This window comes from Cavia porcellus, unplaced genomic scaffold (genome assembly GCF_034190915.1).
Source record: "Cavia porcellus strain 051 isolate PalLab524CR breed Dunkin Hartley unplaced genomic scaffold, mCavPor4.1 scaffold_24, whole genome shotgun sequence".
Classification (NCBI taxonomy): Eukaryota; Metazoa; Chordata; class Mammalia; order Rodentia; family Caviidae; genus Cavia; species Cavia porcellus.
The window spans coordinates 21,217,909-21,244,659 of NW_026947507.1; the positions used below are offsets into that span (position 1 = coordinate 21,217,909).

The 26,751-nt window shown below is 31.7% G+C and overlaps 1 protein-coding gene across 4 annotated transcripts in view; it reads left to right on the plus strand.

The window, feature by feature from the left end:
* The window catches only part of Glra3 (glycine receptor alpha 3), a 155,738-nt gene that overhangs the window by 53,551 nt on the left and 75,436 nt on the right, over positions 1 to 26,751 (plus strand). For all 4 annotated transcript variants that reach the window (XM_023564833.2, XM_063234739.1, XM_013151625.3 and 1 more), the window contains exon 4: positions 26,238 to 26,461. In XM_023564833.2, the coding sequence (XP_023420601.1) occupies positions 26,238 to 26,461 (224 nt within the window). The remainder of the gene's footprint in view (positions 1 to 26,237; positions 26,462 to 26,751) is intronic.

Genomic DNA, 26,751 nt, shown 5'->3' on the forward strand with positions numbered 1-26,751 from the left:
TGATTTTTATTTCACAATACTTTGGATCTGCAAGACATTTGCAAAGGTAGTACAGAGAATTCTCCTAAAATTTGTCTCTAGTTTCCTGCATTTCATTTAAGCACTTCCCATGCTCTCGAAATATGATTTGCTATACTCATTTTATGTATTATCTATGTCAGTCCTAGATTAGTCATTTCATTTCTTCAAGGATTCTTGATAGCTACTGAGGTGTCATTGGTTCTAAGTCTTCTCTAAGATAAAACTTGGAAATATGTGTGATATATTTTTAAAATCTATATTCCAATCATTTCTTATTGAAATATGGGCAAAAAACACATTTTGAAAAACTGACACATATCCTAAGCTTGAAAACTTCATTCAATAGTTCTAACACTCTTTTGCCAACACTTTGTGGGTTTTCTTGGAGAATAAATCTCTTCATGCTAAGAGCTCAGTTGTACTTTCTTTCAAGTTCCCTTCAGCCCCTCTTCTACCTCATCATATAGGTTGAAAACTCCCATACAGTGATGAATAAGACAATGAAGAAAGGTCAATTTTGAGGGTTATTTTTTACTTGAAAACTGTAATGTTGTCCTGATTAAGAATGGTATTAACGGTAGGTTTGTCATAAATGCTCCTTATCAGTTGAGGAAGTGTTTTCTCCCACTACATTTTTGCTGAATATTTTTTATTACAAAATGGCATTACATTTTATTCACTACTATTTTAGTAACTACTAAAAGGTTGTATGAGTTTTCTTCTTTGTTCTTTTAATAGTACAGAAAATACTTATGGATTGTTAAGTAGCAAAGTATCCTTGTACTCCCTGTATAAGCTTCATGGGATCATAAGTTTTTGACTTTTCTACATATTGCTGGATTCAGTTTTCTAACATTTGGTTTAGTATTTTTGTTACCATCTTAATTTTGAATATTGTAGATTGCCTTCATTTTCTTACAATATTAAAAATTATGTATGTATGTACAATATCAGTAGTATACTGGTTTTAAAAACTAGTTAGGAAATGTGCCTTTTTGTTCCTCTGTCAAGTAGTTTATGCATAATTAATGTCATTGTCATTCATTTCTTCAACAAGTATTTGATGCCATCTGGGACAGCAATTTTATTTGTAGAAAGGTTTTAAATTATAAATTACATACTCGATTGGACACAGAAATCTTCAGGTTATGTATTAGGTCAAGTCAGCAATAGTTTGGCTTTAAAGAGATTTTTCTAGTTTCAGAATCTTTATCGTATCTTTGGGTGACTAATTCTTATTACTAGTCACTTATTATTAGTTTCCTTTTATAAATTTACAACTAGGTGCATTTTTTGTTCAGTTAGAGATTTTTGCTGCTTTCTGAATCTATGATTAATTTTTATATTCTAATAATATTATTTCATTTTATATTTTTGTTATTTTTTAAAACCAAATATAGTTTATACATAATTATAGTGCCTGTACTTCAATCTTTCTGTCGGATTTTTTATTCTTTTCATTTATATGTTTGTGTTCCATATTTCCATTTTTAATGATTTTGATTGGTAAATAAATTCCTGAAAATTCATAAATATCTCTAACAATCTACATTTTATACCAGAGCATTTGAGATTCTGCACTCCATGTAATCCAATGACTTACATTAAATTAAATAATTCAGAGTCCATGGTGACATTTTTTGTTATACTTTTTAGCTGTGGAGAAGCTCTACTTTCTCCTGATACTGATTTCTCAAGTAAACTTCAAAGATATCCTATTAATTTATCCAATTTCTTTTGTCTCAGTTTTCCTTCTCAGTATTTTGTTTAAAGCTATGGCCATCTATTTAAATTTCCTGATTATAGGCTTTATAAAATAGTATATTTGTCATTGTTCCATTAGCAACTAAAATAATGCTCCTTATGAAGACCACTATATATAGGTACTCATGTGCTTTAACAAAAACTTTTTAAAAGATGACTTTACTATTGTGTCCTTAGAATAAGTGGATAGCCTGTTGTTTTTACTGCTACTATATTTGTTGTTGTTTCTGCTACTATTATCTTTGCTGTTTCTGCAGTACTCGGTACCAGTTATTGTCTTATATGCAAGAATCTCTAAAATATTTCTTATATGGTTAGTTATACAATTAAATTAATGTTGGCTAATATTAATCAAATGATCTTTATTTTTTACTCAGATCTTCATGTGAATGTTACAGGGTTTTGTAGAAAAGTTATTTGTTTTTCAAACTGTGTTGATAAAATATATTTTCATGAAAAATGCTATTTTTTATAAATAATTCTCTATAAGAAATTAGAGCACTTAGTACGTGGTATTTATGGTGGTACAAGAATAATTTTTAAACAAAAGATATTAAGCTGTATTTATCCCCAACACTGAGAAGTTTTACTTGTAATTTTTTTCATCACAATTGGACAGAATTGTGTAATTTGAAGAAAAGTTCCATTTTTCTGCCCTTTTGTAATATTTACCAAATATGAGTCCTTGCTCTTTTCCTATTTGCAATTCATAGTCACTTTTTATGAGTGTCATAACAGCACCATTCAGTGACTATTCGTATTGTCCTTAACATTTATTGACTCAAAAATCTATTCCATTTCTTTTTTAAAATAGCCTGAAAGCACCCTGAAAACCTTCTAACATTGACATTGTATCTGTTAACATCTTGTCCCTCACTGTTTTATTTTTCTTAGAGTGGTAGTTGTAGCCAAACCAAACAAAGCAGTAACTTTAATCTGGAAGATTTTTAATTCCATGCTTGAGTAACCAGTGATTGACAGCATAAATGTGCTCTGAACTGTCATTTATAAGCATTAACCATTAATGGGTTTGGTGATGGAGGTGGCTGCATGAAAATACATACGAATGCATCTTACTCACCTAGGTGACCCTATCAGAAATATGAATAAATCTCTATTTAAAGTATTCATACACAAGATCTTCCTTATAATGACTCTGTTTCACAAAGGTACTGTCCATAGTTCTACCTCAGAAAGGTAAACTTTTGTGTTAAGAATATTACAAAGAATATGATTGTGTGGTTATTTTGCCATGTTGTTAAGCAAACATATGTTAAAAAGCTTATTTCCAAATTTATTGCGCAGTGTAATGTGAAACAAAAATATTTGCTAATGACAGCAAAAGGAAAACGGAGTTTTCAGGGTACTTTACCTCTATGGTTTCCTCTCATTTATTGGGCTGTTAATCTGTAGAGTTTCCTTTTGATAAGCAGATTTAGAAGTTAATTGCATTGTCTTTTGGCACTAAAAATATTTTGGATGGGTAAAAAGAAGGAAGATTCACTTAATTTAATTTTCCTGTCTATTCTAAAGGTTAATTTATAATGGAAAGTGAGTACGACCTGTAAGTAGATCTCTCTATGGGAAGATTCTATAGAGTACTTTCTTACCAACTCAGTCAGCCACTGTGTTGACCACCTAATAACACAAAACAATCAGATTTTCATGATCAGTTCATAGGAGTGGTGTTCATCATCATTATTTAGCATTATATACCTTTTTGTAACAGAATTTGGGTTTCCTGAAAGAATACCCTCTAAAATATCATTTCATCCTCTAAAACAGACAGCAGGATTGGGAATTGCATTCCATAAAATGACTGGCATTACTCATAATTTTTACTTGTCACAAATTTAGCACGTCAATTAATTTTAAGAACTTGGCAACCAATTTGAATTTCAAATAGCTCTGCTGCAACTGTGACAGATGAATGAGGTAAAGTTAACACTGAAGCTCTCTAGACCAGTTTAATAGCATTTTTCAGTTGCTGGGATGAGACTACCAGTCTGCCTACAAAACAACAATCCAACTTTCTTTGCTTCAGAAGGGCTCAAACAAACCAGCATGATAGGGACCTAGGCCTGTGATCAAATGCCCTGAAAAGAGAACAGCAACAGGTAGAGAGTGTGAAAGGGGTCTTACTATTTAGGAAGTCAATAGAAAATGGAAAATTTCTACTGAAAATGTACACACACATACCACAAACAAAGACACACTCACAGATTGCTCACACAACCTCTCAAATGAGTGTACAAGAAAAGTTTAAATAAAAGAGACAAGTGGCATGATTTTAGGGCTTGAGGAGAATCAAAACTAGCTGAATTTGAGATTCTCTGGGAGTGAGACAAGAACTTTTCTGAGTGGCTTGTGTTTATTTGGTTTTTAAACAAAGGAAGGGAACTGAGCAGGCTCTTGGGAGTCAGTACAAAGACTTCCCCAAGTAGTAAATTATGGTAATTAGGAAAATGATTTATCTCCAGGTTGGCATTCACAGCAGCAGTGAGATGCCTGCAGCTGCCATCTTTATCTAGTTAATTGGGGTGGAGCCAGGTGTCCTCAGCTGTGGTCTTATCTTGTCCTTTGAGCCACTACTAGCGTCACATGCCACCACAGGCATCATCCAGGACCAGTACTCATAAGGATTCACTTACTATATGAATCAACTGCCCTTCTCCAGGCCTGGGACAGACTCATAAATAAACATGGAAAATCAATTGGTTAATTTTAAATCCTGCTCAGAGTTGCTTCATAGTGGTTTCCATCAACACACTAATGTATCCCTAGAAAATGAGTTTTTGTTGATATAGGGGGATAAAACTTCCAACCTACTCTATGTCCAGTAGAGTTCGCTTTCTCTAAAATCAAAGAATGAATTTTAGGACAATGACAGTTAGGAGTAGAATATATTTATTGAGAGAAAGAAAGTTTCTGTTGAGAGAGAGCAACAGAAGGGTTCCGGAGTGGGTTGCCAAAGACTGTCTTTTCTCGGGACTTTTACAGAGTAAAATCACAAAGTGAGATGGGTCAAGGTGGGGCGAATCTGGGAACTCCCAAGGTGGGCAGAAGGTGGGACAGAACTACGATTAACCAAGGTTAACTGCTCAGGTAAAATTGATTAAATAGGGAAAATGAGGAAGTGAGTCAAGTAGCAAGCGGGCATGCTTAAAGAGCAGTGACTCTACCTGTAGGGGGTTGGACTGGTGAACCGTGGCTTCCTTAGGGCGATAGAGACCTATTTAGAATATCAATCCTTAGGATATGGGTGCATTTGTTTGATCTTTTGTCGGAAGTCTGGCCCACAGTGAGAGGTGTCTGTCTCCCCTTCAGTTGCAAGGTATCTGCTCTGCACTGGCTTCTTTGAGGACCTAGCCCTATCTGACTGCCTATAAAATTTCCATCTAACTCAGTTGCTTATAACAGTATTTGGAAATTTGATTTCCAGATGAAAGGACAATCATGTTTTCTCAGTCTCATTGAGGCGGCTTGATAACCTAAACTATTTGTTCTATGAAAAAGAAGAAACAGCATTGCTAGCACCAACAAATTACTATAATCCATGTCCAGCTTCTAAAAATGCTTCCTTAGTAGTTACTCAGACATCCTAAAGACTAGCAAAAGCATAAATGAATAATCTAGTCAAAATTATAGCCCTGGGTTAAAAAAAAATTATTGGGTTGAATTAATAAGAATTAATATTGTAGCATATACTAACATTAAATACATAAATTGCAAATATTCACAGATAAGTCCTGGACCACCTTCATCTGTGAAACCCATCCCCTTTATCTGTAGAGATTAATGAAATATTATTTTTCTCTTAAAGTAGAGACAAAGTTACAAAATGTTTGCTTCTCCATTCAGTCTTTCAGTCCTCTGGGACTCTTCTCTCTCCAGACCTTTGGAATAATGAAGAAGTCCTCCCTTCTTTCTTCCTGTGAACTCACACACATCTCCTCCACAAACACACAAAGTGCCCCGGCATTTCACTGTCTATCACAGGTAATTTAAAAATAACCAAATTCATCTCTTTCTTTCTTTGAGGTAATTTTGTACACTTTAGATTGTGTTTTCACTGCTTCTTTCCTTAATAGAATCATTTCTTACACATATCAAGTAGTTTTTTACTCTCCGAAACATTCAGTGATCATTTGCTGGGTGAATATGACCCAGATCATATGCTTTATATACACATTCCAAGAAGCAGCTACTAAAAAAGCTAAAAATGTGAATTCTAAATATATTTTTCCTTGTAACATACTGGAACTAGCTATAAAGATAATTGCTATGCCTCATTCCTCCACATTAAGATGATTAATCAAAAGTTGACAGCAGACATGAAAAGAAATGAATAAGTCTTACATTCATTTTTCTCTTCAGCTTTTTCTAAAGTGGAATTTTCAACCACATTTTTTTCATTATGCCTCCCTAAGGAGTCTTTTCATACATGCTTTTCCTTAATTGCCCTACTGAAGTTTTAATACTTCAGTAACACTGCATATTTTTATAGACCATATATATGTGTGTGTATATATATATACATATATATTTCTGAATTGTATGTAAAAATATCAAGAAATATTTTCATAACTGAGAATTTATTTTTGCTTCCTTAAAAGCAATATTGTCCAATACCGAGAATGTATACTCTGAAGATCTTAGTTTTAGGGGTACATATGAGTTAATTCACTCAAAGCTAATATTTTAGCTTTGAGGACAAGTTTATGCTTTTAACCATGTGCATAACTATTAGCACACATACAGGCTTGACACCAAATTATATTCTTTTAATGTTGTGTAAGATATTACTTTCCAGAGTTCATATATGTACCTGTACATACATACTTCCCAGAATAATTGTAAACACATTTAGACTTATTTCAGATTTATTTTCCATGCTGATAAAAAGAGAAGATTTGTTTCTTCTTTCTTTCTGTGATATCTGTATTTCTACTGCACTTGTGTAATGATGGTTAAATCCTATCTTGCACTAATTGATAAATTGTTTTAAAATATTTCCCATTGAGTTTATTCTTCAAGTCTGTTCCACTGGCAATAAATACAACATTGCCGTGATGGTTTCACCAGAGGAAATTTCTAGAAATGTATAATTTACTAAGAGATAATGTGGGAGGGGAAAGGAAGAGAGGAAAGAGAACCTTATTCTGAGTAAATTGGTGTAAAAATTTTTTTTTGCTAAGGAACTATGCGTTAGGCCCATGGGGGAGAGAGGGCCCCTCTATGAGATACTTTTAAGTTTTATCTGAAATTTTTTTCAATAATTAGCATACAAACCTATCTACTAATAAAACTTCTAGCCTAGAGATAGCAAGGCCTTTCATTTGTCAGCCATAGTATCAATTTAATTATTCAGAAAAAGTAGTTTCTTCCATAATGAGCTGTGCAAATATTGCAAGTCTACTAAACACATGATTTTCCATCTACAATTAAAGGTCACTGTAGTTCACATAAGTTTCCAACTCAGTCACAGTTATAACGACCATGCCTAGCTTGACCTAGGACTGAGTAATACTATTTTTTTATCTGTTACCTTTACAACTGTCAGCACCACTATACTTCGGGAACTCCTTTCAGTGGTAGTGTGTCTAGTTTACAGAGAAAAGCATCATGGCACTTTTTAAAGAGATGGCATATAATCCTCATCCAAAAAGACACATGAGACAAAGAATCATGAGAAATCCCTGGTTTGCAGATCATGCTTTAATATTGCGATTTGAGTATCTGCACTAGAATCAGCAGAAGGAAGCCCGTCTCTCAGTGCTCAAATCCTCCCTGCCTAAGGCACTGTTATTTACTGCTGCCTTTAGTACTTGAATTATGAAGTCATGAACTTAGTTTCTAGTGAGCATTAATGAAAAATGCCTTTAATTTTGGCAATGATTACTATAGATCACAAGTATACAGTCCTTTAATGAATTCAGATATGCATGGCCTTCAAACACAAAAATATCAGTTGAACAGTTCAAAATTTGTGTTCCTGAAATTACCTTAGTGACAAATAATGCTGCGGTAGGAAACTAGTAGTTGTAACTAAAACCATATCAGTCATTACACAGGAAGGGATTTTCGCCTAAGAATCATATGTTTATAAAAATTAATGGAAGGCTAGAAGAAAAAGATTATACCACATACTGTAGGCAAAGCTACCACTCCTGCTGAGTTAAGAAGATGGGAAATCAGAAAGCTGCTCCAAGAATATTTGGCTACGATATTTTGCTGAAATCAAGGAATTAAAAGATTAACATAACTGAGCTACAGTTATAACTAAATCATTTATGCATATTCCTGGAACATGGAACTAGTGACAGAAAATGGATATTCCATTGACACTACTGAACAAAAACTCAGTGTTAACCTATCACTCCACTTGAAAGCAGAAAGCTGGAATGAGCAGACCACAGTCCTCCAGAATTACATCTTATTAGTGATTCAGAAAGAACATCAAGATCCATAACTGTTCTATTTTTTCTTGTGAATGCCAGCCTTCCAAATGAATATTGAATGCCAGTCTTCTGCATAGACCACAAGTATCTTCAGCTTCCAAACTTGTCTTCTCGTTTATCTCTTCGTGTAAAAATTAGAAGCCAACTGTAGGACCAATAAAATTTCCTGTCACAAAACTTAAACACTAGCCCATATGAACACTAGCATTCTTAATAATATATTGAGACATATTACTCTCTTTCTACAAAAGATTAGTTCCCAAATTTTTTCTAAATCAAGTATGGAAGTAATTTTTCTTTCTTTTTTACCTTCATTGTCATCTTTTTTTTTTGTGATCTCTTCCTTTAAATATATCAATTAGCTGCCTTCCAAAAATTATGCTTTTTTAAATAAATTATCCTTCTTTTTTTCATAATTCAAATAGTTCAGATGGTTGTACATGATCCTATTCTCCAGTTCCTTAATGATTGCATTTAAATTTTGAAAGTTTCTAGGATAATTGATAATTGCAATGAGAAGCTTAATCTTTAATATTCTTGACCTCTTTATACTGTCAGTCATTATTGTTTGATCTAGAAAATTCTCTTGCTATAACCTCTCTGACAGAGCCAATACCTAATTTTCTAATTATGATTACTCCTTTCTAAGTATTTTTTCTTTTTATTTCTTGATTGCTGATTATACTCTGAGTTTAGTCTGAGGCATTGTCTTGTTTTATGCATCCTGTCTCTGGAACTTCAGCGCCTCTCTTGGATTTATGTCATCTAAGTATATGTTGGTAATATTTAAAACTTCTATGGCTCAAAGGTAAGGAATGAGAAAGTAAAAGAGCAAATTTAAGTGATATTGGGACGCAGTATCTGGAACAGCATATCATAATGCTTAAAATGAAATTAACTGTACAGTGACAGTGTATTGTAGCTAATAAATTTACTTCTCACATATCTGATCTGATAATCTTCTTCAATTTTTCAAATTTCTAAAACTCACCATATTCAAATATGTTTCTTTACCTGTGCACAATCTCACTGAATCACCCAGAAAACTGTACTCTTGTTCCTCTTATATCTAAAATTGTCTGTGAATCAAAAAGTTGAGTATTTTTCAAATCTGTCACTTTTTCACTGCTCTACAGATCACCTCTCACTCTCATGAAAGCAACAGTCACAGAATCTAACTCAAGTATTGCTCGCCTGCCAACCCAATCTCTATTGTGCAGCTATAGGGATCTTTCCAATATTCAAATAAGGTCTTATCATTTTTCTGCCCTCTGGGGGCTCTCAATTACTTTCTCTTGGAGCAAATTTCATATATCCATGATTTTCCTTCACCTATATAATCTGTTTCATCTTAAAACTAAACATTTATTTCTTTCCCCTTTCCATCTCCCAACCCACTCCTCATCCTAGACATGGCATGTGAACTTTTACTGTTTTCAACCATACAACATATTATCTTCCCTCTAATACTGATAATACCTGTGTTCAACTTTCAATCTACTCCTTGGATTATAATTTTGGCTTCACAAGAATCAGTTATCTCAAAAGAAATAATCACAGCAATTATCCTCCAGTAATTTATATCTGTCTGGAATAGGTAATAAAATGCCAAAAGACAGATTTTAAGAGGTGTCATTTATCTGTTGTAAAAATGAGACATTACAATTTACAAATAAGTCAAACTGCAAGACTCATTTTCAATCTACCTTCTTGTACTTTCAAAACAAGGAAAAAACAAATTTCTGGAGAGATATATATCTTCTTAAATTTCCTCAGGAGTTTAAAAATGTTTTCCCCTACCAAAGTCTACAGAGTATTGAATTCAGAGTGTAATATATTTTTTGTAATTTTTCCCCTTTCCTAGGGATATGTTATTTACCCTTGACAATTTTTAGTACCACAGTACATTTACTGTGAAAAATGTTATAAAACTTAATTCATTCTGAGCGTTTTCAAGTTGGAACTAGCTTTTGTGACCTTATATTTCAAGGCATATTTCTTAAACCAGTTTACTAAAAACATTGAACATACATTCTCCTAACACCAAATAAATTATGTGAGCCCCTGGTCCATATGTATGCAAATATGGAACCACTGATTCACTGTAGCTTATCAGCTTTCTAGCAAATATTTCTTAAATTTTAAAATATATTAAAATAAATACCCATTTGTTTCTTTTGAAAACAAAATTGTTCTCGTATATTGTGTTTTATCATATTGCTTTGTATTATTTTATTCATTTATTTATTTTTGGTACCAAGACTCAAATTCATGACCTCACACTTGCCAGATAGGGGCTTGTGCTGCTGAGCTATATCCTGGGCATACATATTGTTTAATTTTTGGTATCTTTTATATCAATATGCTTACAAAATTGTACTAGCATATTTATAGCTAATGTCTATCATTCTGTATATCTGAAGAATAAGAAACTTTTAAATTGAAAGCTGAAAAATGTCTATATATGAACAAATCATTTCTTACATCTTTTAGTTTGATTTTTAAAAATTTATTTACCTATTATTAATATTATTACATTGGTTTATTTTAAAGAAGAATTAAACACAACAAAACACAGCAGAACACTGGAAAACAATGTAAGAGACATACATTTCAAAGCAAGACAATCAGAGATCTTCACTATCGTATTATCTCTTTTTTTCTTCCAAATAGTTGTCCATATCTTCACGTAGAGAGAATTCACACAAAATAACATAGTACAGAACTGATCTGAACAAGATGGGGAAGGCATTTTAGATCTTCAAGATCAGACAATAGGGAAGTCAACAATGGCTGTCATGGTGTCTATCATTCTCTTCAAAATAGCTGTCCATACCTTCATATATGTTGAAATTAAACAAAACAAAACAAAACAGGCTAAAATCACTCTATGCAAAGAATAATAGTATTGCTGGATTTCACCTCATGATGCTATGGAATCAGCACTGGGTACTGTAGTGTCCCTTTTTCTTCCAAGTAGTTGTTCATTTTATCATGTGTTATATGATCAGTTTTCATAAATTGTTTATAGGTTCTACACATGCATGAGTCTCTACATGTATTTCTATTCTTCCTGTATTAGAGGTAAAATAACAAAGCAAGATAAAAAAACTTCCTAGAAAAACATGAAACGAAAAAATCATATAAAACCACAGTACAAGGTGATCTACAATGGTTACTGTGTCGTGTCTTGTTGTCTTCAACATAACTGCTTATATCAGGCATAATATAATTGAATATAGCAGTACATAACATTATTAAAAGCAAAACATTGCAGACAGTGTAAAACTTCAAAAACAGGTAATAATCAAACCAGAGTGGATATCCTAGTGAATCTTGTCATCTTCAGTGTAGTTGCCTATACTCTCAGACTTGATACTATCAATAATAACAGTTTTGAATAAAATCTGTCAATACAAAACAGTAATCTAACAAACCAGATTCAACTAAGATGAGTCATGATAAAACAGTGTAAGTTATACAGTGCTTCAGATTAAGTTAAATAGGAAACTATGGATGATTACAGTACTATATCTTGCTATTTTAGGAATAGCTGTCTGTGCCCTCAAATCTAGTACAAGTAGACAAACTGGAACAGAATATAATCCATCTAAACAGAACATTGTGAGTAATGTGGGTTTTAAATACTGATTCACTATTAACAATATTCTCTGCCTTCTTTTTTTAGTCTATTCCTACCCTTTAACTCTCACAGAGTGCACTGTGCATTTTGGGTCCCACCAACTCTCTCAGTTTTTAGAATGATGGCGGGGGGCAACTTGCTATTTACCTAAGTGGTTCTGGGCCTTTTCACTCCTGGACTTGATCTTAAGTTGTATTTCTTGAATTCTGTTCTTAGAATCCATAAGACTAAAATAAGAAAACATGATTCTAAGTTCTTCAAAAAAGTATTGGCACAATTTGCCATTGAAAACAAAAGAAAAAATAAATATTGAGATATACTCATATTTTAAACAAAAATTAACCTATATTAGACTACAAATCCATGCATGAAACTTGAATTTTTAAATTTTTAGAAGAAAACAAAAAATGGGAAAAAAGTATTTAGGAGCTTGACTTAGAACAAAGAATTCTTAGATATAATACCAAGTATGATTTAAAAATGAAGATTTAAAAATGGATAAATCAAGCTTTATCATAATGAAACTTTTACTCTATAAAAAATGTTACAATGAAAAGAAAAGATAAGCTATGATCTGTGAAAAAATATTTGTCAATTTCATATCCATAAAAAGAAATGTATCTACAATAAATGAAGTATTGTAAACATTTAATAAACATATTGATCAAGAAGGTTTAAGCAAACACTTAAATTTGAAAGGTATGTAAGCCAAGCGTGGTGGCACATGCTGGATCTCAGCCCACTGGGTGGCTGAGGAAGGATTGTGAGTTTGTGTCCAGCCTGTGCAATTTACTGATTTAAAAACAAGCTGTTTTCACAAAGTAGTTATTCAGAGCACAAGATACGAGCATGACAAATTCTCCAATCAATAATAGCACAAACCTTCCCTTCCAACAAAGAGACACTAATAGTACAGCTAATGGTACATTTTCTCCCTTGTCCCTCTCTTCCTCTCCCCTTACCCATCTTCATTCCTTTTTCATTTAAATGATTTCTCCCCTCTTCACAATATCTATTATATATTTTAGACCTTATTTAGTCTTTCAGCTTCTCACACCAGAGACACAGTATGATGTTTACAAATGTGATCTGACTTATTTCACTTATAATATGGTCTCAAGTTGCAAAAACTGACCTATAAAAATTCCAAGCTTATTGTTCTTTGTGGCTAAGTCATATTCCATTGTATAAAAATACCATACCTTTTTTCCATTCCTCAAATAATGAGATTTTGGGTTCTTTCCAATATTTAACTATTATAAATTATGTTGCTGTAAACAAGGATGCACATACAGTTCCATGGTATGATGTTTTTAATTTTCTGAGATGAGAACCAGAAGAATAGCTGGGTTGAGTGAGACCTCTAATTCTAGCTTTTTGAGGAATCTCCATACTGATTTCCACAGTGGTTGCACCAGTGTGCACTCCTGCCAACAGTGAGAAGGGTTCCTTTTTCCCCACATCACTTCTATCGCTTATTATTGGTTAATTTCTTGATGTTAGTCATTCTTTCTTGGATAAAATGGAATCTCAGGGTTGTTTTAATTTGCAACCTTTGAATGACCAGTGATATCAAATGATTATTTGCTATTCATATTTCATCAGCTGAGACATGTATTCATTTCAGATGCCCATTTTTTGTTTGGGTTTTTGAATTTTGAAGTTTGAATTTTTTCAGTTCTTTATATATTCTAGATGAAAGTACTTTTGTAGTTGTTTTAGTGTGTGTTTTTTTTTTTTTTGAAGTCCTCTGAGGAACAATTGGCTAAAATTTTTTCCCACTCTATGGGTTGTCTTTTCACTCTGTTAGTGGTTTATTTTGAAGTGAAAAGCTTTTTAATAAGATGATATCACAGGGGCTAGGGATTTAGCTCAACAGCATAAATGCCTGCCTTGTAAGCGTGTGGTCAAGAGCTCAATCCCTGGTACCAGTAAAAAAAATAAAATAAAAGTCTTTAAAAAAATGAGATCACAGTTGACTGGAGTTTGTTTATGTGGCTCCTCATTTTGGCTTATCACAGTGTCAAACCAACTTGTGTCTGATGCAGGGAAAGCTGAAAGTCTTAAAATCCTGGTAACCTCTAATGTTACATCATTTATTGCTAACAATGTCCTATTTTTGTCTTCCAACACACAAAATACACATACCATTTCCTTCTAGTCCTTGTTTTCTTCTGCCATTATAACTTTCTCTCAAAATATAGAATATTAAATAAAACAAATGTAGAATATTGTCATCAAAACCAGGTACAAATACTAATGAGGCTTCAAAGTGATTTCTTGATAACATTTTTTGTGAATCAAAAGACCATGAATTTAAGAGACAATTATTCCATTGGACAGTCAATACACAGAATTGCTATGGAACAAGTGCAACACAAGCTGTCATTCAAAAAGAGGCCCTGATATGGATGGAGTTTGAGCCCTACTCCCAAAAACAATATCCTGAATGCCGCAAACTTCAGTGCTGAAATCCTGAATGATCAAAATCACCTGTCTAAATACAGTCTTGAAATAAAAAATTCTAGAGAATACAAAACAAAAACTATTTAAAAGATTTATTTACATTTTTAAAAAGAGCTTCATGAGAAACATAAATACACAACAGAACGCTTCATATACCACATCGCATAATAAAACACACCACATATATATCTCTTTTTTGGCAAACACTAAGGTATTCTGTAATGATGCAGCAGTTATAAGCAGATGAACAGTATTTATAAGTAAACAGTTCAAAAATGAAATATGTACATATCTATCAATACAAATGATCATTATGTGCATTGAACTTTGTAATTGCAGTCCTCTAAAACAATGTAATAGACAACAAAAGTCTTTGATGAGCTAGACCCGAAACAGAGATAAATCTCTGCATGTGCAGTTGTTCAAAGAACCAAGATCTCAATAAATTTTATCTTCCAAATGCAGATGTGTGCCAGGGACATCTCTTTATTTATTGAGGATGTCTCTGTTTTCTACATATGTACACAAAGTCAACATTGGTAATGCACTTTTGTATAGTCAAATTTGCAAAGGAGCATTTAAAATTATTCCAAACCCTCTAAAACTCGTTACACAGTTTATAGCTACAGTATTGGAAATGATCCAAAGATGAAATACATAACATAGCAAACTAAAAGAAATGCTGACAGTTTATACAGATCATCTGCCAAATGGAATGAGACCAAGAGATGGAAGGAGGAATGAGATGGAGGGGAAAGGGATTAAAAGAGAATTAAGACATGTTGCATGCACGTACCAACTCCTCAGGAGAAATGTAATCACTATGCACTGCAAAAATAGACTAGTAAAAAAATGAATAAATAAAAGTGGCAAAAAACAAGTGAAATAAAGCTAGAAAAGAAAATTCAGTGTGTGAAAGAGTATGTTAGAAGGATAAATTATGGGCAAAAGCACTGAAGAGCTCTGTAAGAGCTGGCCAAGTTTCATGCTCATTACATTTGAAAGTCTACCATCAAAGCGAACAGTCGCTTTTTATCTTTTGGGTTTTGATTCCTTTGGATAATACATGCGTTTTCATTTTCCTTTCTCTTTTTTTCTTATGGTACTGGAGCACACACGCTACCACTGAGCCTTGGTCACTTCCCACATCGCACTGCTTTTTATCCCACCTTGACCACTCTGACTCATACACTAATCTCCTCTGAAAACACCCTCACAGGCAAACCCCTAATCCCTTTGCCAGAAGATTTCTAGGTGTTATATTCAGGCTGCCTAACACTGTACATGTATCCTGCATATAATCAAAAGCACTCCCCACATTCAGCTTTCTATTTTTCTTATAAAACCTTCTTAATATGAAGATTTTCCCCAAGTGGGATTGGGGTTTGCAGAATTTCAGCATTTGAGATTTTACTCTTTCAAATTTTTGATTTTCAAGATTTTAGAATTTAGAGATTTTGGATTTTAGAAATTTGGGTATTTCAGTGTTTAAGTGTTCATATTTGAGATTAGAGATTTCAAGACTGAGTCTTTTGTGCTTATCATACTGATGATTCATAGGAATTTTAGATTCTAGCAGGCATATCCTTCCAGTTAGATGATTAAAGCTCACTCTATCTCCTAGAAAGTGATTCTTTATAGATTTTGACTTCACTACCTGGGTTTCTTACTCATGTTTGACTCTCTGTTAAAAAAAAAAATGATCCATGTTTTGCTGTTGAATAACCTTATCCATTATCCCATAGAAAGTTGGGACTTTGCATTTTAAACTACCCTTATTATTTTAACTGAAGCTGAAAGACTATGATAGTCTAATTCTCTTAACATTTTGGCTGCTCCCTGTGATTCTTTACATCAACTGGAAATCAAGATTCTGTTGCGTAATACCAGTAACATCCTTAAAACCTTTAATAAACTAGTTAAAAAAATTCATGAGGCATCTTTTCAGTTTTCTTGAATCAGGAAGAAAAGCATCATGGCTACATTCTTGAAATCTTTACCCTAAACTCACTAAACAGTGAAGTGCAGTTTTCAAAATTTGGCTCAAAAATTGTCTTGATCAAAAGCAGCATTTCATTCGTGGAATTTCTTATTTCCACACTACTGAAACGACATTTCCTACTTGTCTACTACCACAGTGTAAGTGTGGATTTTTCTTTTTCATTCTTTTGTAGCATTTTTTTTCCTTATCCTTAAACTATAACAACGATCTCCTTAAAATCTTGCAAGTTTCTGCCTGCTTCCTGGTGCCAAAGTCAATGGCACAAATTGAAATTTGTTTCTTACCCGGGTATCTATTTCCAGTTACCTAGTTACATATCAGTTATTGCTGTATTACAAATTCTCCAAAAACAGTGGTTTACAAAAACATGTTATTGTGTTTCTTAATGCTGTCATCAGAAATTTGGGAAGTAGTTTTATCTTCTACATGATGTTGACTAAAATTGATATTTTTCATCAATGAAATGGACCTAGTAGCTGAGAAAAAAATAATCTGCCACCACAAAAATCACTTTGTTTTTGATATAGCCTCATTTACATTAAGCAGTATATTATATGTTATTCTGAAATACTTTGAGAGCTCTTGACTTGAAGGAAAGTTAGATTTTGGAGTTTTTTTCTTGACTTGTAAATCAGTATCAGTAAAGTCACTTAATTTATTCCAAGTGTTCTGATCAGTTAAAATAGTTCTCGGACCATGAAAGCACTCAAGCACAAATGACAAGGTATTTTACAAAGAAAATAATGTATCAATAGATTAAAAAATAAGCTAATAAAAACTATAATGTGAAAGTAGAATAATCATATACAATTATTTCCAAAAGTTTTAGCAACAAAATTGTGCTAAATCTACTCAAAGATTTACATTCAATAAAATACTAGTATCTTTGGGAAGTTCTATAAACTTCACTGGAACATAACACTGCCAGGTTGAAGATATTTGTGTGAAAGGTAAAAATGCATCAAAATATTATAATTTATCTTTTAGCTATAATGATTTATTAATTTAAAATGCTTTCAAATATATATGCACAATCTCAAATATCTATAAATATAGAAATATTAAAATAAGTGAAGTCTACCTGAGAAATAAATATCTACTGATTTACTATATTTTCCTTGTAATGATGGTTTGGTGGATTATATACATGTTATTAAGAGAAGCATAAACTAAATTTTCTTTTTTATTTTAAAGTGAATAAAAAAGTAATAAAATAATACAGAATTTCAAAACAAGATGATAGGAAATTATTGTTGTATATTGTTGTCTTCAAAATAGTTGTTCAGATTGCCAGATATAAGCATGCAGAACTGATCAAATAATATAAGTACTATTTCTTTCAATGAACTAATAATAGAATGAGTAGTACAATTATCTTAGCATATATATTTTTGCATATGTATGCATTTTTTTTCCTTTCCTTCTTTTCTCCTTTCTCCCATCCAGAAGTTTCTTGTCCTTTCACAATATCTGTTGTACCTTTTGGATCTTATTTATTATCTCAGTTTCTTATTTATTTATTTATTTATTTTGGTCTTTTTCATTTTTATCGGGTCCAGGGATCGAACTCACGACTGCCTGCTTGCAAGGCAGGCGCTTATGCCGCTGAGCTAAATTCCCAGCCCCGTATTTTCTCAGTTTCTTAAGTGACCATATCACTTGATGGAGAAGCAACAAACTTCATCTGTAATTCTCAAGCATTTCCATAAGTGAGGCTGCAACACTCATTTAATGTTTTTTTCTTTCTTTTTTTTTTCATTTAACACTTTCTAAACGGAAGTGATTTTTCTGCACTTTTACAATGCAGTGAATAGATTCACACAGCTTCTTGGTTAATATCCAAAACAATAAGCAGATAGTTTAAAACTATCCAACTTGCTCAGGAGAAAATATAATTCCAAAAACAATTTCATCTCACTAGAAATTTTCCAAACTGAACATTTTTCTTTTAATTTTGAACTTTTAGCATTTCATAGTTAAATGATTTATACTATTTAAGTTCACATGAATAGATTCCCAATGGATAATGAATAGTTTAAATTTCTGAAAATTTAAATATTAACTAATATTTAAAGTTATAAAAAATGTCATATTGAGAGGAATTTAAATTATTCTAAATAGAAATGGGATAATTTAATTTGCATGACCAATTTTACTACTGAGGACAAATGTGGAAACAAATCCTACAATAATTCTTTTCTTATATTTCCTTTGTTCATGTTTATGAAGCCATATCTCTTCACAAAATGTAAGAGCAGATGTATTAAGAAATCATTAAAATTGTGAATAAGAGTCTGAACATTACACAAAATAATAGATTAAATATAAAATGTATACATGTACATAACTAAATATCCTTTTATCTTTTAACTGAAAACACTTGAAAAATTTGATTAGTGTTATTTTCTTCTTTTGATAAAATTAGATGAGACATAGGCTCAAAATAAATCCTTTATTTATTAATTGTTCTGCAATAGTAGCTCTAAATTACATAAAACATTAAATAAGACCTAGTTGATGGGAAATGAATAGAAATTCCCTGACATGTGGCTATTGGTGAAGTGTATTTGTAATTCAAGATGAAGCTGTTAAGTCTTTTAAAATGTTAAGTATCTTGAAACATATATGTAAGACAAATGTTAGTGGATTTTTTCTTATGAAGTCCAAATTATGTCTAAAGAATTTAGTTTTATACCTGAAAATTAATATCTTTTGTGTGATATCAGTTATTGTTTTCATCAATGATGATGATGGAAGATTTTGATGGTTATATATATATATATATATATATATATATATATATCAGCAAACATACACAGCATTCCATTTTGAAATCATTTATGCATTTTACACACTTTACAGATATAACACTATAAGATTCTTCAAATTTCTATAAACAAAGGATCCCTATGTTCTTATATATATATATATTAAAAATATTGTAAATACTATGCTAAGTGAAACAAACCAGATGCAAAACGTCATGTATGATTCCACTTCCTTTAAAAAAAAAACCTGCAGCTTGCTTCAGTGTTCATTTAACTTTCAGCAATGGAGAATTATTGTATTTTTTAATGTAAATACCACTACTAAAAACAGAATACTATAGACAGAATGATATCTTTTGTTTTCAAAGACTATCAGTGTACTAAAAGGTGGTGCAGATAAAAAAAAAGCAAGGTGTCTCTTGGCAAAATTTCGGAGTAAAGTTAGCAATGTGATCCTGGAGTTAACTTGGGCTAAACTCTGTAGCAGCAAGAGCCACTGTGAGCATTCTTGGGGCAAACAAAAAAATTATCTGATACAAAATATCCAGAATTGGCAAATCTATCAGGACTGAAAACAGATCAGTGGTGTTTTGTATTGGGAGTCAATTACTGATAGTTACAAAATTCCCTTTTGGCTGAGAAAACTAATTTGGAATTAAATAATAGTGATGGCTACACAATGCTATTGATGTCACTAATGGTAAATATTAGGTGCATTGGTCATATTCATAACTTTTATAAAAACTACATAATATTTATCAGTTTATATTAGACATTCAAAGAAAGACACTAAATTGGAAGAGCTTTAAAAATATTTATTCTATGATACTGCTAATCTATTTTTTTAAAACTGTAAAGTTTCATTCAGTTTTCTTCAAAAGTTTTCTTCCTATTAAGAAATTCTTAGCATACAATGCTGATTTGAAGAAGAGTGTTGTGTTGATTGACAATAAAATGTTTTGAAAACCAAACCATACTTCATTTTCCCAAAGACTGTCATTTTATGATCTAAGTCATATATTCAGTATTGGAATAATGATTGTTCAAGGAAAGTCCAAACAAAAGCATATCAAGCCACATATTACTAAAAATACAAAGACCAAAGCTTATATGTAAATTATTATGTTAATTTTAACACAAGAGCTGAAATTAATATCAAGTAGCAATAAAATTAAACAAGTGAGCTGGCTCAGTGTTTTGAAGTAAGTGGGTCTGTGATATAGATTTCAGGTGATGGAAAGAAATAATGGGGATCTGGTTTCAACGTCTATGTTACCTAAACTAGAAGACACATAAATCTTCTTTTCCTATTTGGTGTAACACAAAAGGAAAAGCTTAAGTATTGGTAAGTGGGCAGCAAAGTGATGCAGGGAGTTGAGCCATTTTTTCTCATACCTGCAGGTTAGTTGACGTGACTTGCTGTGGAGAGTTATTCTACCTGGTTTTCTAGGCTGATGTCAAGAAAGCGATACTTGGTCATACAATCTGTGATCAAAAAGAACTTGAATAAGAACATGGTTGGTCATCAGTGATAGAAGCATATGGTTATGCAAGTGGGATTTTGTGGATCGCTGCTAAGAGAACAAGTAACTTGCTGCCTTACAACCAAACAACAGCATAAATTACTATTTTTCACAGCTAACAAGAAGCTACTGGAGAGAGTGGGCCTGATCATATGCTTAAGCCCAAAATCAGTTGTCCCAGAACTGAATGAACTATGTAAATGGAAATAAAATCCTAAATTCTGAAAAAAAATGTTCATATAGTCAGGATCTCTCCAGAAATTCTTAAATTGGAGTGGGAGTATTAAGCAATGTTATGTAATATCTTTAATTTTCAATAAGAATTGAAAAAGAAACTACTGAATGAGAAGTAAAAGTATTATTTCATGGATTCAACACTTTATGTTCTATCAATACTTCTTTTTTGTTTCTAGAATTTGTATACAATCAGGTTTCTAGAAAAAAATTTAGTTTAAAATGGTTCTTCATTTTTAAAGAGAATAAATATATGAACAATGAAGTCAGGGGGGATGTGAAGTAAGCATCTCAACCCTCCAAATAAAGTAAGGTTCTTTCCTGTTGGTTTAGTAACTGAGCATGAAAAGCTCTTTCCCAATAGGTCCTTATTTCAGAATCAGAGGCCACAGACAACTACCCTCCTTGGGTAGGTTCCTAGAGCAGATGGTATAGACAGCATAGGGATTTTATAGAAATGGTGTTAAAAGCAAGGATTCCATTATTATTATTGTCCTGTGTTTTGTGATGGATGAAAACCTGTGTTTTGTGGTTCTTCAGAGGTGGACAATCTAATAAAAGTAAACCAGCAAAACGCATGTTAGGGAGTTTGATAATTGTTCTTATATCTTTGATAAAGATGTATTATTTTCTGATCATTTTAAATTAACCAGGATCACTGGGTAGGACATCTTAGAATGGTTAGAAATCTGGGTTATTTTTCTATTTGGCTGTAAATCATTATTTTTCCCTTAAACATTTTACACTTTCCAATTACTTGCAAGGAGAAAAAAAATATTGTTAGAAATTCCTTGAAAATTGTCAGTGATAATACATATATGCAAATCAACCTAGAGATAGTTTCCTATCACTATTGCAACAAATAATAACAGATCTAGTGGTATCTTTTGAGACAGTCAAGTCTATCCACAACAAAAGACAAAGAATTCTGCACTATTGCTACTTTGGAAGATAAATGTGACACCTAATAAGCAGAGAAAAATAATAGCTGGTATGTAAGCAAAGTAAATTAAAATGGTTGGGTCTAAAGACCATCGTGCTAAGCCAAGTTAAAATTTGAAGTTAAATATGAAACAGTTCGTTGTTTGAAAAGATAAGATGGATACAGAATAATGGTGTCAGTGTATAAACATTAATCAAAGAATATACAGAACTGTAATATTCACTACAGATTTTGAACTTGACTTATCTAGAACATAAGTGATCTACTTCATCCAATACTGTGTAAGTAGGCTATGTGATTGCTTGACTCCAACCTAAAATTTGGCAAATGGCTACTGAAAAAATAATATAATAAATGAAAATTGATTTTCAGTTTATTTATATATCTTTGACCTTACTATTTTTCGAGAAATCTAGAGAAATGAAGTTTTCTTCAAATAGCTGTATTCTATGCTAGGGATTTAGCTTAGTAGCATAGCACCTGCCTGGCAAACATGAAGTAATGAGCTCAATTCCCACACACACACAAAATTTTTGCATTAATTTTGATTGTCTGCTTGAGACATTCAAAAATATAAGGAGAAAGTTATATAATGTCATATGTGGCATTTGTGTCCGTATGATGTATACAAACAAATACTACATGAACGCCTAGGTATTAATCTAATTTTTGTATAGACATAGAAATATATGTAGTTAGCTAGCTAGAGAGCTAGCCAGGTATAAAATTTGATTGATAAACACAAATCCAACAGAAGGAAGGAAATTATGAGAATAAAACAGCAATAAAATAAAGAAATTGTGAAAATAAAACAATAATAAAATAAAGAAATAAAAGTTCATTCTTTGAAAAGATAAGACGGGAAACCCCTTGGCCAAACTAATAAAAATGAAAACTATGGGTAAAAAAGGCGATACAAAAGTAGATAATACTGAATTATAGTGGATTATTAGAACTATTATGAACATTTAGTTTTCTATAATTGGAAAATCAAGAAAAAATGAATACATGTCTACACACATATGACCTGACAAAATTGAACAAGTGATATAAAAATATTAATGAATTGATAACAGGCAATGAGATTGAACCAATACAAAAAATCCCTCAAAGGAACATATACTGCTCAGTTTTACCAGATCTTTAGAGAAGGACTAACACTAATGCTTTTTAAACTATTTCAAAAAATAGAAATGGGAAGAACAAATGGTACCAAGTTCATTCTAGAAAACTAGTATCACATTGATATCAAAATCAGATGAAGATACAAAAAATTATTGATATATATCCTTATATGTATAGATACAAAAATGATTAATAAAATTCTTACAAACAGAATTCAGAACATTAAAAACATGACATACAATGATATAGTTCTCATCCAGAGATATAAAAATGATTCAACATATGTAAACCAATGAATGTAATACATAACATAATTAGACTGTGTAAAAATCAGTAAAAATCATCTCAATCAGATGCAGAAAATGCACTAAGGAAATTCAACATCCTTTCATAATAAAATCCCTAAAAAAATAAGAACATAAGGATCTGAATATAATGAAGCCTATGTATGACACACGTATAGCCAATATTATAATGAATGGAGAAAAACTGAAATTATGCGCTGCAAAATTGAAAATAAGACAAGGTTTTCACTTTCATCATGTCTGTTCTATGAAATTCCTGAAGATCAAGCCAGTAGATAAGAGAAAGAAACAAAAGGAATACAAATAGGATAAACAAAGTCAAATTTTTCCTGTTTGTCGGCAATATTTTTCTTATTTGTTGACCCTTATTAGAAGACAACCAAATGATTTAAGAAAATTTTAAGATCCAATAAATTCAGCCAAGTAGCAGCCTACAAAATGAATACAAAAGAATTAATAGATTTTCTATGCACCAGTAAGGCAAACACTAAGAAAAAATCAGAAAAGAAATTTCATTCATAATATTTTTTAAAAATAAAAAAGACAAAAAAGAAAAAGAAAAAAATAAACGAATAAATCTAATCAAGGAGGTGAAAGAACTCTATGATGAAAAGTGTAGAACATAAATGAAAAAAAATGAAGGAGACATGAAAAGAACATTAAAAGGCTATGGATTTGAAAATTTAGAATGTCTAAAATAGATATATTATGGAAAGGGATCTACAGACTCAGTGAAATTCCCATCAAGATTCGAAGGCCGTTTTCATTTACTAGAAAATAGAATGCTAAAATTTATATGTCATCACAAAAGATCTTGAACAACTAAAAAAATCTTGAGCAAACAGAACAGTACTGGAAGCATCACAATGTCTAATTTCAAATTGCACTACAAATATACAGTAAACAAAAACAGTATAGTAGTGGCACAAAAATAGATGTATAGACCAATGAAATAGCACTGAAGATGTGGAAACAAAGCCATACAGCCCCACTAAACTGTCTTCACCAAAAGATCAAAGACATGCCTTGAAAATTCTTTAACAACCAGTCCTAAAAGAAATTGAATATCAATATATCGAATATTGAAACTGGTTATCAGTATGTAGAATATAGGGAGAATATTTCTCTCCATAATAAAAATGAAGTCAAATTGGATCAAAGACATAAGTATAAGGACTGGAACTTTTAAACTGATAGATGAAAATATAGGACAAGCAGGTAAGTCATAGGCACAGGCAAAGACTTCCTGAAGAGGACTCTACTAGAACAGGAAGCTTCAAAATTTACAAATAGGAGTACTTCAAATCAAAAATCTGTTGCACAACAAAGGAAATAATAAAGTGAGGAGAAAGGCTACAGAATGGTAAAAAAATCTCTCCTAACACTCCTCTAATGTCCAGAGTAAACAAAGAAATCAAAATACTTAACACAAAAAAGCCTAATTAGTAAATAAGCAATAATACAAAATAAAATAAGATAAAATAAGTAGACACTTCTGGAAAAAGTACAAATGGCCAATAAGTACATGAAACATGTTCATTTTTTTCCCCTGAGGAAAATAAAGTTCAAAGTTATATTGAAATTTTCCATCACCCTATCAGAATGGTTATCATTAAAAAAAAAATGAGTCCCAAAGTTCCTAATGCCTATTAGCAAAGGAATCAACAAAATGTGCACATATATAATGGAATATTATTCAGTTACACAGAAAAATTATATCAATTTCAGAGAAATGGGTGGAACTGAAGACCATTACACTAAGTGAAGTAAGTTAAAATTGGAAGTTAAATATTGTACTTTTTTCAGATAAATAATTTTTAAAAATTAATTTAAAAACAGTAGGAAGAGGATCCGCGATAGAGGAAATGAAAGAGGAGTAATGAGATGATCAATTAATATTATATGCATATATGAATATACTAAAACTAACTGTGTTCTGTATAACTATATACTGATAAAAACTATGTACTGATATACTTTTATATATATATAATTATATATAACTTATACCAGTATATATACTTATATATAAATGTATAAATGTGAGTATATATTCTTTTATATACTGACATGTAACTATATATTGATATTATAAAAGGACTGAATTGAAATGATTCCTTTCCTAAAATTTTCTGTAAAATGTGTAAGTAGGAAATTATATTCAACAAATTATCAGAAAGGATTATGGAAATTAAGTTAGTTTTATTTATTCTCTTTTATTTTTCCAAAATTATGCCAAAACTTCCATTTTTCATTTTTCCAAAACTATTAATTTCATAGAACTTGCTATCTTAAACATGAGAAAATGAGTCTTCTTTGTAAAGAAGTATGTATGATCACTTTTGTAACATAAACACCTTTCAAGAAAATTTCACTAAATGTATTCTGCATGCTTTTGAGTAGCTACTAAAAGAAGCAACTTTAGAAAATGAGTGAGAAGGTTAAAATATTTTACTCTGCGTCTAATAAAAATCCAACATCATTATTACAAAAGAAGATAGTATAAACCCAAATCTCTCGACTGTTCTGTGATAATTTCTTTGGAGCTATATAGGCCTCCAAAGTATGTAGCTCATTGAAGACTCATGAAGAATCTTCTAACCAGAATGCCTGTTTTAGATATTGAGTAAAGACTGCAGTGTATGTATAGTTTTCAAGAATGTCAGTGGTTCTTGTTACAATTCAGAGAAGTCCAAAGAACACTACAAAAGAATTCTAAACATTTTTAAGACTTTATTTCTTATATTAGTTTTAGGTTTACAGCAAAAATAAGAGAAAGATACCAACATTTCCATATATTCTTTGACCTTACATATGAATTGCCTCCTCTTATCAACATACATGTTTTACCAGTGTTGTTTAAACTGATAAACCTACACTGATACTGTGGGCCCTTGGAAAGACTTTAACTCTCTCCCTCTCTGTTTCCTTTTCTCTCTGTGTCTCTCTGTCTCTCTCTCTCTCTCTCCCTTTTTCTTTCAGGATTACAGAGTAAACATCTTTCTTCGCCAAAAATGGAATGATCCTCGTCTTGCTTACAGTGAATACCCTGATGATTCTTTAGATCTCGACCCATCCATGTTGGACTCCATTTGGAAACCCGATCTGTTCTTTGCCAATGAAAAGGGTGCCAATTTTCATGAAGTTACTACAGACAACAAACTGCTAAGAATTTTCAAAAATGGAAATGTTCTTTACTCAATAAGGTAAGTCACACTTAAAATCTTAATTTCAGAGAAGTAGTATTATGACGTAATTTTATTGCTATCTTATTTTGTTTTACTTTTGGAGAGAGTTTTGCAAATTGTTTTAGTGACATCATTGTTTTACTTGAATTTTTTTAAGAAATATTTTTCCAAATATGGTTGATCAATGGTACAGTCTCAGTACCTAGATTCAGAAAATATGAGTAATTCTAAAAACATAGTTTTTAAGCAAATAACTCAGGAAAATCTTGGCATTAGTCAGATTAGAAGAAGCCTTAAAGGAAAATTGA